At 39.1% G+C, this 16525-nt stretch overlaps 1 protein-coding gene across 2 annotated transcripts in view; it reads right to left on the bottom strand.

The window, feature by feature from the left end:
- Window positions 1-13152, bottom strand: part of MARCHF6 (membrane associated ring-CH-type finger 6) — a 45905-nt gene extending 32753 nt beyond the window's left edge. The window contains exons 1-3 of one of the 2 annotated variants that reach the window (XM_005153364.3): window positions 13031-13152; window positions 8118-8214; window positions 7178-7251 (exon numbers count right to left, since the gene is read on the bottom strand). In XM_005153364.3, the coding sequence (XP_005153421.1) occupies window positions 7178-7251; window positions 8118-8214; window positions 13031-13049 (190 nt within the window). In that variant the 5' untranslated portion in view covers window positions 13050-13152. Of the gene's footprint in view, window positions 1-7177; window positions 7252-8117; window positions 8218-13030 lie in introns of both variants that reach the window. The other variant, XM_031052862.2, reaches the window with a different exon arrangement.
- Between the last annotated feature and the right edge of the window lie 3373 nt (window positions 13153-16525).

The following is a 16525-nucleotide window of genomic DNA, read 5'->3' as shown; positions in this document are numbered from 1 at the left end:
TTTAATAGATATCTATTTCATACCAAGCAAAACTTCTTTAAAGATCACTCCTATTACAGAACACAATGCAAATCTCTCAGCCACTATAGACGTTGTCATAATAGTACATTTTCACAACTTTTAAAGTCAACACCTATATATTACATAAACCTGTCCTTACTCAAAAGCCAAGAAAAAACAGTGACAGAGTTCCTTCTTTTGCAAACAATTAAAAAACATTTATCCCTAATGATTTCATTACATTTCTTTAGCTTCTACACACTTACATGGACACCAAGAAGTGGTTATACACAGTGTCAATCACAGATTTGAATAAAGAAGATAAACTACAGTTAGGAGCTGCACAATGACATTGCTGCCTGGATATTGAAGTTATGTTGAAAACAGCTGAGCTTGAAGACTTTCACACATTTAATTAATAGACTACTTTTCAAAAATAAAAAATTTAAAAAAAATATAAAATCACATGCTTGTAACTACATAAAGAAATGCAAGTTTTATAAGAATGACTAAAGAAAAGTTTTCCTTCCCTCTCATGGACAACCTTTTGAAAAGTCTGAGAAATACTGCTGCATACAATCCACTTGCATTCCCTCATTTTCTCTAATGAATATGTTTACTATCTTTACCTACACTCCTAATCATTCTTTTGCTAATCTCAGAGAGGAAGCTTCTGTAGGAGAATAAACCAAAAAACCTCTTTTCTCTCTTAGGACATTTCCCATAGTTTCTGTATTGGAAAAAAAAAAAACCTCAAGAACATAGAGAAGTAGTATCAATGTGCATAAGTAGTCAAAGAATGTGGAGAGATTGGTGCATTTCAACATGTGGATTATATCTGACACAAATTAACAACAAAACAGTAACCATAAGGCAAACAGTAACTTGTTTTAAATTTCAAAGGTTCTCAGTTGTCAGGTATCTGGCAAGGAACTGGAATTCATAAAAAGAGGACTACAAACACAGCACTAGGGAAGTGTAGCTGTGAGAACAAAAAGCAGTAAATGAAAGCAGGACAGAAACGTGTTTTGACACTATCTACCAAGTTACAATTTTCTTATTACAAAAATAGATTTAGTATACAATTTGGCAGTATTATAGAAAATGCCAGCTGAAACAAAGCTGTACTCAGCAGACACTCAAGAGGCTTATTTTTTTCATTCTACAAAAATGCATTTTAGTCAACACTTTGGAACTTTAACAGAGCCTACAAGGAAAATATTAACTTTGCATTAATCATTTATTTGTTAGGGAGAAGCTGGGAGGGTTTAATTTTTTTTCTTAGAAAAATGCATATTTTAGGAATTACTCAACGCTTACACAGGGGATTGTAGAAAATGGATGCCCATCTCAACTCAGGAAAGCTGAAGTGGTTGTAAATGTTAGCACCTCTACATGCTCACTTTTCTAAGGCTTTAGGATTACAACTGAGCATTCAAATAAATGCACAGCACACCTACTACTCAGAGAAGACAAAATACATCCCCCAAATTTTAACAATTTGGTGACTTTTGATGATTTCAGGAGTTGAGAATGGGGAAGGGGAAGACTGATTTTCCTCTGCCACAGCTCAAAATATAAAAAGCTTCTACCACTAGAAGCTTTATACCATGATGATAAGTTAAAGCCCTTCTATGTCATACAACATTTGGTGGGTGAAACAATTCCTAGGACAATACAACCCCTAGTGTGCAAACATAATGCAGCACTGAAGCCTGCTGCCAGTGATTTTCACAGCTAGTCCTCCTACTTGTGTCTTTCCTCTACTGCCATTTTCTCCACATTCCACCTCTATCCACTCTCCACCACCACTGTGAGGCCTGAGACTTTTACCTGTCATAGCAACAGACATCCTCTTCATTCCCTTTCACACATACGTTCTCCTCATCCTTCCTTAATTCCCATCTCAGTAATCTTTTCTAATTCAGTTCAAGAAAAAAAATTCCTGTATTATTTACTACAGTTTGTCCAAATAAAAGTCTCTCTACTGAAGTCCAATTAAAGGAATAGCTTTTTTCTATTATAGCAAGAATTTCAACCAGACTTTGGTTGAGCATAAGTGAGCTTTGATAGCTTTAGCTCTCCAGGTCATGGACTAGAAAGCTTTTTGGATACTCAGGTCACATCTGCAGAGCGTAACAGCCATTTTACTTATGAACACTAGGTTTGGGTGGTTGTTTTCTGGGGGTGGGCTTTTGTTCAACCCAACTTCCCCCCCACTAAGCCTAAGATTTTCATGAACACAAATACTAATTTTGTTTCTCCAAACCAGACAGCTTAAGACAAATACCTGTTACACTGATACAAATAATGTAAGAAAACCACAAAGCTGTATTTAGAAACGTTCGTCTTCCTAGAAAAAAATAAGGAAGAACACAGACAATGATGACACGTAGTTTTCAAGGAAACTGTAAAAACAAGCTTCAGCTGACAAAAAAAATCCAGAACAGGAAAGTGGAAAAGAAGTTCCCAAAGCAATACCTTTAAGTTTATCACAGAAAGCTTTCTCATCATTCCCATTTCCTCAGAGGCTATTTAGTAAAAATATCACACAATTGTACTTCAGCAAACACAACAGAGACAATCTGCTCAACTTGAATACTTTAACTCATAGCAAACTTACAAAGAAATAAAACAAACTAACTTTCAATTTAACCTCTCATAATTTCCCTTGCAAGGAGATCTGAGAGGGATTTAGTCATGGCATGGGCAGTACAGAAACAAACTCTTATCAGAGCAGTATCTGAGCAGGGGCTTTCTGAACACCTGTATGTTCTGTTTTGATAATATAACACATAATGATAATTATAAATATTAGTAAAAATGAATAGTTTTATACTGCACCTTCTGTAGTTATGCCAGCTGTACAACAAAAAAAAACAACCAATACAGAGAGAACACCATGCTCTTTCCAATTCTGAAATTCTCTTGCTTCTCTTTCCTGTCCCACACCTGCAGTAGAATCCCTGTACAAGTCCACCTCTGCAATGAATCATTAGCAATGTGCAACTGGTCCCAAAGCAACTTGTCTCCTAAGGGCTGAGGGCAACAGAGCTGCAGAAAGAAACTAGAAAAGCAACAGCCTTCTGACATGTATAAAATCTTCTACCACTATTTATTATGAAGTCTTAAAATTTTAAAATAGTCTTATTTTTCTCTACAGCTGCCACAATGCAACTGCATCCTATTTCATGTCTCACTCTTTTTGCCTTCCAAGACTACCTATTTACTTGCCCACAACCTGAATGGGTGCATACCTAGTGTGGAAAAAAAGTAAAACATCTTTCTTTGATTAGGTAAAACAGTCATTTATCCTACTTCACAGAATCTCCACACTTAAGTCCTCTTACCCATAAATTTGCCATTCACTATTACACGTGGAAGCCATTTACATGCCACCTCCCTCACTCATGGGCACTGATCATGAAATAAGAATCACAGAATAGGTAGGGTTGGAAAAGACCTTAAGATCACCTAGTTCAAACCCCCTTGCCATGGGCAGAGACACCTCACACTGATATGAGACGTCACCCATTGTCACCAAAGGCTCTATCCAACCTGGCCTTGAACACCGCCAGGGATGGAGCATTCACAACTTCCCTGGGTAGCCCATTCCAGACTATGTAACTCACAAGTAAAATCTTGTGTTTTATAGATGATGGATTAAAGCACTGGTTTGGTCAAAAGACCCTTCCAACATGAACCATTCTATGTTTCTGTTTTACGCTTCTGGGACATATAGAGACTTCGCTGCAGACTGCTAAGGTTAAAGAAGAAAAATGACACCCCTTCTCATGCAAGCCATGGGTTTAATAAAACATATGACATGACACTCGAATATATCTCACCTGCATGTTTACTCTACACCATGAAGCTGGCAGCAGACATGTTGAATTCTGTGCCAGTATGTAGTATTTTCTTTCAGAAGTTTTTTTATCCAAAATACAGTTTCTAGAAATGCTGCAGCTATGAGCTACTGTGTTAAAGTTTGTCAAAATGAACAAGTAAAAAAAAAATCAGCCCATTATATCCGTCAATAAATCTTAATTACTTCGAATGACAAGCCCAAGAAAATGGGTCATTCTGTATAATTACATACCTTCCTACAGATAATTTTGTACAAAATTAAAGATCCAAACGCTTGGAACTTAATGAAGTCTACAATCAACATGCAATTACTAAGTGGTGGTTTTTGCACAAGTTTCACAAATATATAATTTAATAATTTACAATTATGTCAGAGTTACTAATTTTTCTTTGCCTTGAAATCTGTGAACCATGAACACTTTCATATTAAGCTAGATATGTTAGTCACATCCAAAAGGCTTTAAAGATGATCAAAAAAAGTATAAAGGCTTATGGCTTAATAAAAAAAAAACAAAACAAAACAAAAAACCAAACAATAACCATTAGTATTTAATGTGGAGAATCTCAGTATGTCACAGGATAGCTTAGGAGGCCAATCAATCCAAATGATCAAAGGAACAAACAGTTCCCAATCCAACAAACTTTCATATTAACTGTTACATGTGAAAACAGGTGGCAAATAATAAGAGGAAGAAAAATAACAAAACAGCAATACAGCGAGGTCCAAATACATGCAAGCCTTGAACTAGTAACTATGCATGCATAAATCAAAAGCTCATTATAAAATAATTTATAAACTGAAGAGTAGCCTACTCGTGCACCCTCCTTCTATTTTACAATCTTTGCATTAGCTATGCTTGTGACATCTTAATGACCACTTAGGAAGCAGAGAAATAAAATCCAGTCCCCAAAGATCAGGCTAGTGTACCTCCATATTTGTGTTTTTGAAAATATTTATGTTACTGTCACCTTCTACAGAAAAGAGAAGTTTTGAAAACTATCTTCTCTTGGGAAATACAGTCTTTCACAGGTCAGTGCTTATGAACATTTAGTGTAGCATCAAGAAAACTGCACCCTAGCACACGACATAAGAAAGTGCATGTGTAGGGAGGAAAAGAATACGTTGTAGCTGGCTCTTTAAAAACTCAGAAACATCCAGGTTAAAAAGTAACAAGTGTTTTTTAAAATAGCTGCATTAATTCTAACTGGAGAACTGCAGAAAATTAATATTTAAAACATAAATTTAGCTTTGAAGTGTGCATCTGAAAATAGTGTCATTAGCCTACATGACTAAACATTTTTAGAGAATGGTGCTATTATTCAGAAGAAAAATCAATTCCTTTGTACTCCTGCCAAGAGGCAAGTTTAACCTTCTACTCTTTCCTTCCTCTACAAACAGTAACTAACTTTGTAGCTCAGGTGCTAAAGAAGTCACCAGATGTTACAAACCTTAAAGAATATATGCCCTAGGAATATTTTATGAATACTCCATATGCAAAAAGTTATGCTAGAAAAGAAGCCTTTTTGACAGGATGAGAGCAACAGCCTTAAGAAGAAAATCAAGCTACACTAAAAGAGGAGGTGCTGCTATTACTGTACTATTATTCTCTACACTATTTCTGCATGTCTGTTGAAGCATAGATTCTAATTATATACAGGTGTTTATGCAACCACATCCTCTGGAAAATTATATCTGAAAGTGATTTAAACATGACATGTTTCATAGACCAGATCCACCTTTGTTCTGGATGACTGGCACATACATCAACCCTACCTCTGACTTATCATTCTCTCCCCAGCACAACTCTTTCCCAGCTCCCACAAAGAGACCCAGTTTCCAGACTGGACATCCACATTATAGTCCAAATAAAGAAGGATAAGAGAAACTAAGGAAACCATAATTGCATGAGTGCTGTGTATGAGGGAAACAATTAAACAAGAAGTGCTGGGTAGAGAGGACTGGAGGAATCTGTGCTAGATACCTGAAATACGCTACTGCGTACAGCCTAGCAGAAAAGGCAAAAAAAAACCCAAACAAACCAAACCACACTGTGCAACGTGTAGTGCGCAATGTGAAAGCCAAGAAGAAAACATTATCAGCTGAAGGTGCTCAGACTGGGGAGTGGCCAGTGTGTGACAGGAGGATAAGAAGACCTTTGCTAGAGACTGTATGTGGAGAAAGTACTTTATTACATAGTGAAGAAAAAGGTTCACTTACTACTAATTTCAAGGCTCCTCTGACAAATGCTAACTTGTTAAAACCACAGTAATTCAATTACATTTTCTCATATGTCCATAATCTGCAACTACATTACACGCTGTGCTGCCAACAGCTGTGTCAGGCAAGGATTAAACTTCTGCAGGAACATTTCTGTTGATAAGAACAGTGAATAACCTTTCTAGTGCAAATAGTAACACACATATAAAGTGCATTTCAATTAGAACTTCGTGTCCTCTTTTTTTCTCAAGACATGAACAGTGCATATACTCAATAGTTGTTTTTTTTTTTTAAATACATGTCTGCACCATGAAGAATCAAGCTCAGCAGCTGGAAAGAATAAATTGGCACAAATAAATTTAATGAGAAAAACTGGTACACAAGAACCGCTTTACCTGTTCCACAGGCAGTAAGTTGGCAATACTAAACAATGAGCCTAGCCTGCCACCAAGCCAAATGACCTCATTTATTTCTACTACTATCGGTTAGAATGTAATTAAGAATCCTCTGTGAACTACATAAAGACACGGTCATTCACCATAAGCTGCCTAACTTACTTAGTTGAATCTAACATAACAAGTGATGTAATACTGGACATTTACTATATTTTGACTGAAATACAAGTGGAGCATTTTTTTGCATTATCTGTCACGATCATTTGAATCTATACTGACAGAAGTCAGGTGGTAGTGTTGCTAAGCTAACTAACAACTATTTTTCAAATTCTAATATTTCTGCGGTTTCACCCTAACATTCAGACTTTCAAACACTCAAATTTATCAACAAACCTGAAAACATGCCATACTATGTAATGTTGGCAACAAAAGAATGGGACTGAGGAAGTCAGAAAAGATACAGAATAACACTTCTTCTTTGGCTCATGTTAAAATTACGAAAGAAACAGATTATCCATTATTTAAACAATTCACAGTCTGCAATAATATGCATAAGAACTGCAATTCAAACAAGAATGTATGTTAAAATGCAAGTTTAGATCTACTACACTGAGCGAAAAAGTAATCACATCATATATACTAAGAAAAAATAACAAAAGAAATTCTGAAAAAAATAGGAGCAGTAAAACATACTTACTTGGTGTGAAAGCAAATCTGTGCTTACATAATTCACAGTATTCTTTTCTGCTGTGTTTAAGCCACTGAACTAAGCTGCAATAAAAAGTGATCATATTAACACATGCTATTTATTACATCTCCCACTTTACCCCTCCATTAAGGAAAACACAGTAATTCTGTTTTCAAACATAAATCAGGCTATTTGTACTATCAAGAAGGACTTCAATCAGCATGCTTATTAATGCCATTTAGGCCATCAAGTAAGTTTCACAAAGCTATAAAGATAAGCTGACTATGAGAAATAGCAATTCCTCAAGCCCATCACTTTATTTATTGATAAAGTATATTCTTGGAGTACGTTATTAAAAAAGCTAATAAACTGAAGTATACATCCCAGCAAGGACACCCACAAGTGACACTATTCCTTATAAATACTTTGAGATGACACATATATGCACACAGCTAAGATTTAGAACTCCTGTATTTGCAAAAGAATGGCTATTAAAATGCCTCCAAAAGGAATGTGTGCTTTAGGCCTGTATTAATGTTTTCACTTTAGCATTTCCCTGATCAAACACACACCTCAAAGTGATCCAAAAGTACTAGGATATTTTTATTTCTTGCTATGAGGTTAGCTGTTCTTATTCACAACTAGAACTGTGCAGAAAAGGTCCCAGCATACTGACTTTTCTGCTTAGTTTTCATAAAGCTGACATATGAGCAGAACTGTAGTCCTAAACACAAAAAATTGTCAGTACTTCCTTTTCACATATAATTACTAAATTCTTTGTGAACTGTAATGAACCATCATATAAAAAACATCAAACCCCTAACATTTCTGGCAAAAACTGGATTTTCTTACTAGCTAACCTGAAGACTTAGGATGTATTGGTTTTAGAAACATGTGATGTGTTTTATTAGCAACAAATAATTAAAAGCCCCACAAAGACAGAACTCACCATTCCTGATGAATAAATTTAATACTGCCAGTACACACACATGGATGATAGAGAGGTTTCTCAGGAGTTCCTTCAGACCGACAGACTCTGCATATATCTGCTGACAAGGACACAAAGCTTATTACACTGCTGCTTAAAGAATTCAAATTTACAAGATAAATTATACAGTTAAATTCTAGAAGCTTTGCCATGTAGCAAAATCAGGCTAGAAGACGTTGAATGAGGATGAAAGGCATATTTCATCTGAAGTAAGCCATGAAGACTAAGAGATCACCAAAAAAATTAAGAAAAATGTTATCTGCCTGATTGTGTTACTAAAAAAAAAAAACAAAACCAAACAACCAAACAAAGCCTCAAAACAGTATATTTTTACAATTTCTAGGAAATAGATACAGTAAAATCCCACACAGAAGTACTCTTTGCCTAAAAACATTATCGCTAAACAAACATAACTGTTAAGGATAATCTTCCAGCAATCAAGAGGCTTTAAAATGGAAAAAAATTAATTTACATTTTTGACAACTTAATTGAAGACTGAGTAGAGATTTACTAACCCTAACAGTGACTTAGACACGCTACTTGCTACTCTTGAACCTAACATGGATGGTCCTTGGTGCTCCTGATTAAAGAAAAAAAAATAATCCATCAAAATAAACAGAAATAGGTATTCTGCAAGTATTAAGTTTACCCAGGTTGAATAAGGCCATCCATTTAGCAGTCTACAGCCTAGTCACAAAAGAAAAGACATTTTCCACTTCTTATTTCATGATTTCGACTTCAATAATATACCAGTAGGTCCCACACCTTCTTTATTCTATTTTTTGTTTGACATTTTCTTACACCTAAGAGTGCAAGATGTTTTGTGGACAAAAGTGAGTGTAAACTTCTCCCTCTAAAGAACAGATGGTATTTTAGTACCACTCAGTTATCCAGAGCATTTAAATACACAACTAAATATAAATAGAAAACAAGTATTTGATTTCATAGAATCATAGACAAGTTTGGGTTGGATGTGACATTAAAGATAATCTAATTCACGCCCCCTGCCACAGGCAGGGACACCTTCCACCAGACCAGCCTGCTCAAAGCCTCATCCAGCCTGGCCTTGAACACTTCCAGGGATGGGCATCCACAGCTTGTTGGAGTAAATTTATTTACGGAGAAATGATATCTTCCTGTTACTACTTCTTTTACTTTTGTTAAGAAAATGAACATAACCCATCTATTTTTATAGAAGATTTTACGTTCAGGATTTTCTCTTTTGTAAATGACTTCTCTATCAATCACCATTCAGCAAACCTGCATGACTATAACATGCAGAAACTGTAACACATCAGAAACCCTCATTAGAAAATTACCACCTTGAAGTACTGATGTAAGAACACTGAAAATATGTAGCTCCAAGTGTGAATCACTTCTCTTTGTTCTTGGTTGAAACCTCCAGAAGTTGATGTTTTTTTACAGAAAGTTCCAAAAGATACCAAACATTCAAATGTGAATATTCTTCTATATCCATAGTTTGCACAGTATTAGAACAGTTTATACACAAAAAGTGTAAGAATTTAAATAATTCTAAATTTAAAAAAATAATTTTCTATTTATAAAAGAGAGATTTAAATTTATTTGTATAGGCCAAAGCCCCCAAATTAACAAAAACATGTATTCAATACCACATTAAAGATGCTACAAAGAGACATAAAAGAGTACATCTGTCACAGCCATATCAAGCAAGTCATATAGCTGCAAGCATCAAGAGCCCCTGGTTTTTCTGAGGACAAGACCGAACAGATCCACTATTTCAACTAATGAATGATTTTTTTTGGGCAGAGAGTATTTCCAAATGGCTGCTCAGGACAGGTCTCTTCATCTGACGGGCAGGACCAATCCACCAACTTCAGCATGCCCACCTTTCTCCAGCATTCCTTCCAACAGAGCTATTTCAACTATAGCAAGCTGACAACTTTGTACACTGGATGAGCCTCATAAAGGGTCAAACAAGCACAAGAGACAGGATGTGAAACTGCTGCTCTTAGAACACTCTCTGGCAGGAAAGACAGCAAGTTAAGAGCACACTGCTCTCTGGAAGAGCCCCAGAGCTCTCTGAACCCACTCATTAATGGTCTGTTGGCTTCCACAGCAGTTCGTTTATCCTCAAGACTTCTGAGAAAAAAAAACATAATTTACTGAAAGCAAATTAATTCTTTCTTTGGAAAAGGTTTTCTTCTGCTAGCTTACTAAAGTTAAACCTACATTTTTTTTTCAAAGGATATGAGAATTTCTAGATACTCCCACTTGTTTTATAAATCCAAATAAACATATTATGAGTTTAACAATCTGGACTGTTAAGCAGCTGATATCTTCAAATCAATAAACCCTGCTGAGGGCCAAAATGTAAAGCTACTTATGACCTACTGTCACATTCAGAGGGAATTCCACTACGTCATACACACTGTTTTTCCAGTTGCACAGACACTTTGTGCCCCGTCCTTCATGTATGTGTTTTGGAAAGAATGACCTTGGGTAACAGTTCTTTTTTGTTCCCCCAGAGAGCAATTCTCTATCACCTCTCTAACTGAATGTTCACTGTTGTAGTATTCAAAAGTGAAATTATGTTATTTTGCAACAAACTGATTTAACTAGAAAGAAACAGAAGCGCCTCCCAGCAATACCTGGTATCTGGCCCTTTCAGGTGCTAGAGAAGAAACGCACATTCAGAGGTGAAGCTGCCACTTTGATCTAGCCTTTATTACCCTAGATGTCTTCTCTTATCTGAGCTCTCACCATCCAGTCACATTTTCTATCTCCACAATACAAATCAGTCAAGCACGAAATCCATCAGAAACACAACGATCGTAATGTCGTTAGTGGGCTATCAACAGCTAAGGAAGTACATCTGACACTTTGTGACAGAAGTTCAGGCACACACTAACACCAGAGCACGGATTTCCTCTTCCTTAAGGCACAAACACAGTCTTTTCTGCTACTCTTGTTTAAAGCTTTATAACCTTGGGAAGCCTCTTCAGCATCCTGGCAAGTCTTGTGAAATTCTAACAGTGGGAACTGAAGTTTGAAACTGTAGAAGTTGTAACATTCTCGTGGTATTTATGGAAAGTGAGTGTATATATAGACTACTTACTTTCATGCTACTGTTCAGAGCTTTCACGGGTAACATTGATAAGGCTATGAAATGATATCTGAGACTACATGTATATGTATTTGTGTGTTTATACATATATACACATATATCTAAGAAAAGTCCAAATTCCAACTAAACACAAGGGTTTAGATAAACAAGACAATGCCTTTAGATACAACAGCCCCCTCTGCTTTCTCTTCATTACCACTGTTAATAACAGCTTGTAACAAGGTACAAAGATGGTGTCTGAATCAAATCCACCAAGATGGATTTACCAACTACTGGAGTGGTGGGAACTCAGCTGGACATTTCCAAGAATCCACAGCTTGCAACAGCCCAGGTTTTTCAGGCAACTGAAGGCCAAGCAATCAAAGCTTCAGGTTGTTAATTTCACCACTGTGAGCAACTGCTGGTCTACAGAGGCAGGCCACGGTTGCAGCAAGCAGTCTGAAAAGCTGTTAAGATATTAAACATACTAATATTTTGATAAATATTCATATGGACAAGTACAAAAGGTATCTACAGCACAACCCGGGTGCTGTCTTTCTTCATCCAGTGTTTCATGGTTTTGCAATTTCTTTAGCTTTCTTCTTTTTAATTCTCTCAAGCTGGAAAATCCAGCGCCAACAGATAAAAATCTACATTCAGGATTATGCCAAAGCAACAAAAGCCAAGACACAAAGCACTTTCCTTGGAACTGCTTCCCTGCTGCAATACGTATTTGTAGTTATTGCTTAGGATGACAAACAAAGCTCAAATACTTCAAGAAACATGGCACAACACGTATCCTTTATTTATTTTGGTTTACACTACAATATGAACTACTGGCTTATCAAAGTTCCGCATCATCAGCTTGAACTATGCAGTTCCTCAACATTCTCCGAGCCGAGCAAAAGCGCTGATGAAACATACCCGCGTTTATCCCAAGTAAAGCAATAACCTTAAAACGCTAACTATGCATTAAAAGAACATGACTATGAACTCTTCGACAACTTACTTTTTAAAACGAGGTAAGTTACTATGCGTTAGTCCGTTGTGGAAGAGGCAGTGAGACATGCCAGCCCCTGCATCATTTCACTATTTTTCAAAGTACATTCTACCAGCATAAAGCAGCTAAAGCTGCTCTTACTGCTCAGCTGGAAGAGTATGTTTTGCACTCGCTAAGCTACAGGACCGGGTACAACAGCGTCTGCCACCTAAGCGAAGCCGGGACCTGGCGAGGGTTTCACACAGGCTCGGGCCGGTCCCTCCCTCACGGCCTCTCACGCTCCGCCGCTGCAAGCGCCCCTGCTCCCGCGGTTTCCTCTCACGCAGCCCCCTCCCTACAATGGGGCGGCCGGGGGCACCTCGCACCGGGTACCGACCCGACCTGCCCCACGCCGGGTGCGGTGTTACCACAGCACCGCCCTCCCCGCCCCCACCGCCGCGCAGCGCCCAGCTCCCAACGGCCGCAGTTATGTAAGGGGCACCCGTGCGCGCCGCCCGCCATCTCTCTCTCTCCCTCTTTCCCTCTTTCCCCCCGCCCCACGCCGGGCCCAGTGGAGGAGGGGCTCTGAGGTATAGGGGAGGCCGGCCCGGGCACCTGCAGCCCCGGTACACTAAGTATCCCCCCTTCGGGCGTAAACAGCAGCCGGCCCGCACAGCAAATACTAGGCCCCGTGATGTTCCTCCCTCACACCGCCCCACATCCACCCTCTACCCCTCGAGGCTTCCCGTGCAGAGCCCCTCGTCGGCCGGGACCCGGGGGTTGGCTGCGGTCGCGAGGGGAACACGCTACCTTCCTCGACGGTCTCCATCTTGCCGGGCTGACGCAGCGCCGGCCGAGCGGGTGGTGTGACCGCGGGGGGCGGAGCCGCGCGGGTACGCGGTGCGGGCACCGTAGAGACCGCACCACTGAGCTGCCGGAGATAGAGCGTCGCTCTCGCTGCGAGCGCCGCCTGGTGGAGCCGGTGGAGCCGGGAGGAAGGGGCCGGTGTGAGGCGCTGGGCCGGGCCACGCACGGCTTCAGGGCAGCCCGATGGTCGCTGCCGCGTGGCTGCCCCCTTCCGGCAGCGCCTGGCCCTGCCTCGGCGGGCGGGGCCTCCTGCCAAGGGCGAGCGGTGCGGGGCGGTTGGTATGGCCGCCGCTGCAGGGGGACGCGTTCGTGGCCTGGGCAACGGTTGCACCGGGCAGAGCGCGGGGGTCAGGCACACTGCTGCTAACACAGGTTCTACAGTGCACCTCAAACCAAGGGGAAACACGGCGTGCAACTGGAAGTCGGACAAGCTTTTGGGATGGTGGGTGCTGCAGGGCGCAGGAGCTTATGGCCCTGTGAGCAGCCTTCCATCCTTCAGGTGGAATGTGTTAGTTGTGAGTGCGCTTCTTCAAACCCCACCTCTGCTTCCTCAGCCTGAGATCTCCAACAGGAAAAGAGGACTCTTCAGTAAAACACAACAACCTCTTTTAGCGTAATAATTCATGTTTTCAGGTCTGGACAGCCTATGTAGCTGAGGCAGCATACATTGAAACTTTGTACTCTGCCAGGGGCACAGAAAGTTATCAGATGGTCTCTGGCGAGTTGGCAAGAAGCTTAAGGAAGAAAATGGAAGTTCATTTCATTAAAGATCAAGCAAAACTCTATGCTGATAAAGTGCATGTATGTACTATTTAATTTTCCATTGAGGCACCTATTTTTACCCTTTTAGTTGGTCAATGAGTTGTAACAAATTTCATCAAATGTCCAAGCAGTTATTAAATCCTTTGCATTAAGCCTTTGGCAGTTGTGTCAGCAGCAGAGTGAATGGCAGTTCAAGTCGGGATTCAAAGTGCAGAGGTGGCACGTGCCCAAGTTATGCTTTTATAACTCTTTTTTCCTCAACTTTAACCATACCAGTACCTTCAATAGTATCTGGTGAGATAAATTATAAGCTGGTGGGATAAATGATACTGGTCTATGCAAGCAAAAAAAAAGATCAGGAAATTGTGAAGGCTTGGTGTGGCTCTCCAATAGCTGTATAATTTACAGCAAAGTGCTGCAATAAAACATGTGGGCTACGCTATTACATTCAGCTCTTCCGTGTTCTCCCTCACAGAAGGGCGAGAAAACTCCTACTTAAAGCTTTAAAAATCAACTTTAATTTAAAATCAAGCTCATTTTCATCTTGACAAATTATCTTGGCATGTTAGAAAGTGCAAGCGCAGTGCTGAGGATGTGAGAAATTCCAGTATATTAGTTTGTCTGAATGAGGAAAAATTGGTTAAAAAACCCAAGAAATGGGTCACTTCAATTTCCAGGTGCATTTGTAATTCCTACTCTTTATTTCCCAAACATGTAACCATTATTGTAACTCTGCTGTGATAAATCAAATCTCATAAAATTCACTTTCAAGAAGCCATGGCAGTATTAATGTATATAATACTCCAATTTCAGTCATTCATGGTAGGCTTTTTTTAAATTAGATGAAACCTTTTGAAATGAGTTGCTGTAAGTTGCCAGTGAATAATTTCATTCCTGCCTTTATCTATATAGTCATTTAAATTACATATCAGATATTACATGTACACTGTCTGCTCAGCATGTAGAGAGAATTAATCCCAAAATTTTGTTCTTAGGGCTTCAGTATGAGCTACACAACAGCTCACCAGTAACTGCAAGCAAATGGCAGGCCATTATAATTCAAACAGAAAAGGAAAAAAAAAGATTTTATTATAAGTTAAATGAAATTAAATCTCTCTCAGCCTTCTTGGTGTTTTTGGTGAATGTACTACTGATCCTCGTTTATTTGGTAATACGTTAGGTGTTCTTCACCTGAGAAATACACACAGCTCAAGTAGCTCTTAATTTTTGGTACAGAAGAGGATGTTAAGAGATTGTTATTAGTTTCTGACTGTCATCAAGGTCAAGTGCCAAAAGCCACTGAACAAAGGTACTGGAACAAAAATCTCTGCTCCAAACAAGTTACCTGGATAACAGAGGAAATATGGGAATTCTACGGGTGAAAACTGAAGACAGTAATGTAACCCAAATCACAGAAGGTTATGGCAAAAGGAAGGGCATATTTAGAGTGGGTGGGAGGAGTAAAAGATAAGATTATTTCAAACATGGTTTTATTTTGGTAAAATATTTTAGTTTTGTAATATTTAAATGCTTAGATTTTTTTTTCTCAAAAAACTCTCTTAAAAGAACACAAAATATGTATTGCAAAATTAAAACTATCCAGCTTTTGTATTATGACATTTCCATCTTTTTTTCCATTTTAAAATGACTCCATTAAAATGCTTCCCTTATATTTTTAAAGTTATTTTCAATGTTCAGAGCATTGAAAAAGTGAAAGCTAATGCTTTCAGGGTTGTTTGTGTTTTTTAGCTTAACAGTTCAAAATACATTTATTTTCTTATCCAGTTGTTTGGCTTTTTTCAGTGCTGTCCTAGTTCTTTTCCTCAGCTGGTTGCCTGACTCACCACAAAAATGGTTCATTTGGTTATGAACAGCAAGTAACAGAGGTATGGAAACCAGTAGACTATCTTAAGGAAACCTGAATGGATGTCAGTTTATATGACAAGAAAAAGGCAGTATTTGGGGTGAACGTGTATCTGGTTCCTGAGCAGCTGATTCACCATTGCTAGGGACGTCTAGCGCTTTCATGGAGGGAGAAAAACTGCTAGAGCAGGCACTCTGGTATACAGCACAAAGTATGGCCTCCAGAAAATTAGCCTGGCACAATCAGAAAGCATAAAGGTTTGCGGACTACGGAAACATACAGTGAAAGTCACTGGCACCCCGGATCTTCCACATGCACTGCAGGGCCTTTTGAGGACATGCTTCCTGGTGACTGGCCATTTTGCTACTACATCTCATAAAGCTGCACCTAACCAGTAGGTAGCTGCTGTGCAGGTAGATTCCCAGCATGAAGACAGGAAGCAGTCATCTTGGGTGTACTGCATACACAGTAATGTTTACTGCTGCAACAGGAGCATGGCCCAGGCAGTTGCACTGATGCTAAATGCTGACTCTGAAGCCTTAGTATTGACCAATGTGTTTTCTTCCCACTGGTGTTTGCTTCTTAGTGAGCTAGGCTATGATTAGCAGCTACCTGAGGAATCAAACTTTCTGAATAAAAATGTGACTTGTGATTCCTGTTTTGCACACCTACTACATGCTGCAAAATACATAGTAGTACTGCATCGAACATAAATTTAAGGACAGACATAATGACTCTGCACCATCAGATACAGCCATGATATAGACTCCAGATCTGCTTATTTCAGAGGAGATGCTTGGCTATGCACTGGG

Source organism: Melopsittacus undulatus, chromosome 1, assembly GCF_012275295.1.
Source record: "Melopsittacus undulatus isolate bMelUnd1 chromosome 1, bMelUnd1.mat.Z, whole genome shotgun sequence".
NCBI lineage: Eukaryota > Metazoa > Chordata > Aves > Psittaciformes > Psittaculidae > Melopsittacus > Melopsittacus undulatus.
This window is presented reverse-complemented; position numbering and strand designations above follow the sequence as displayed.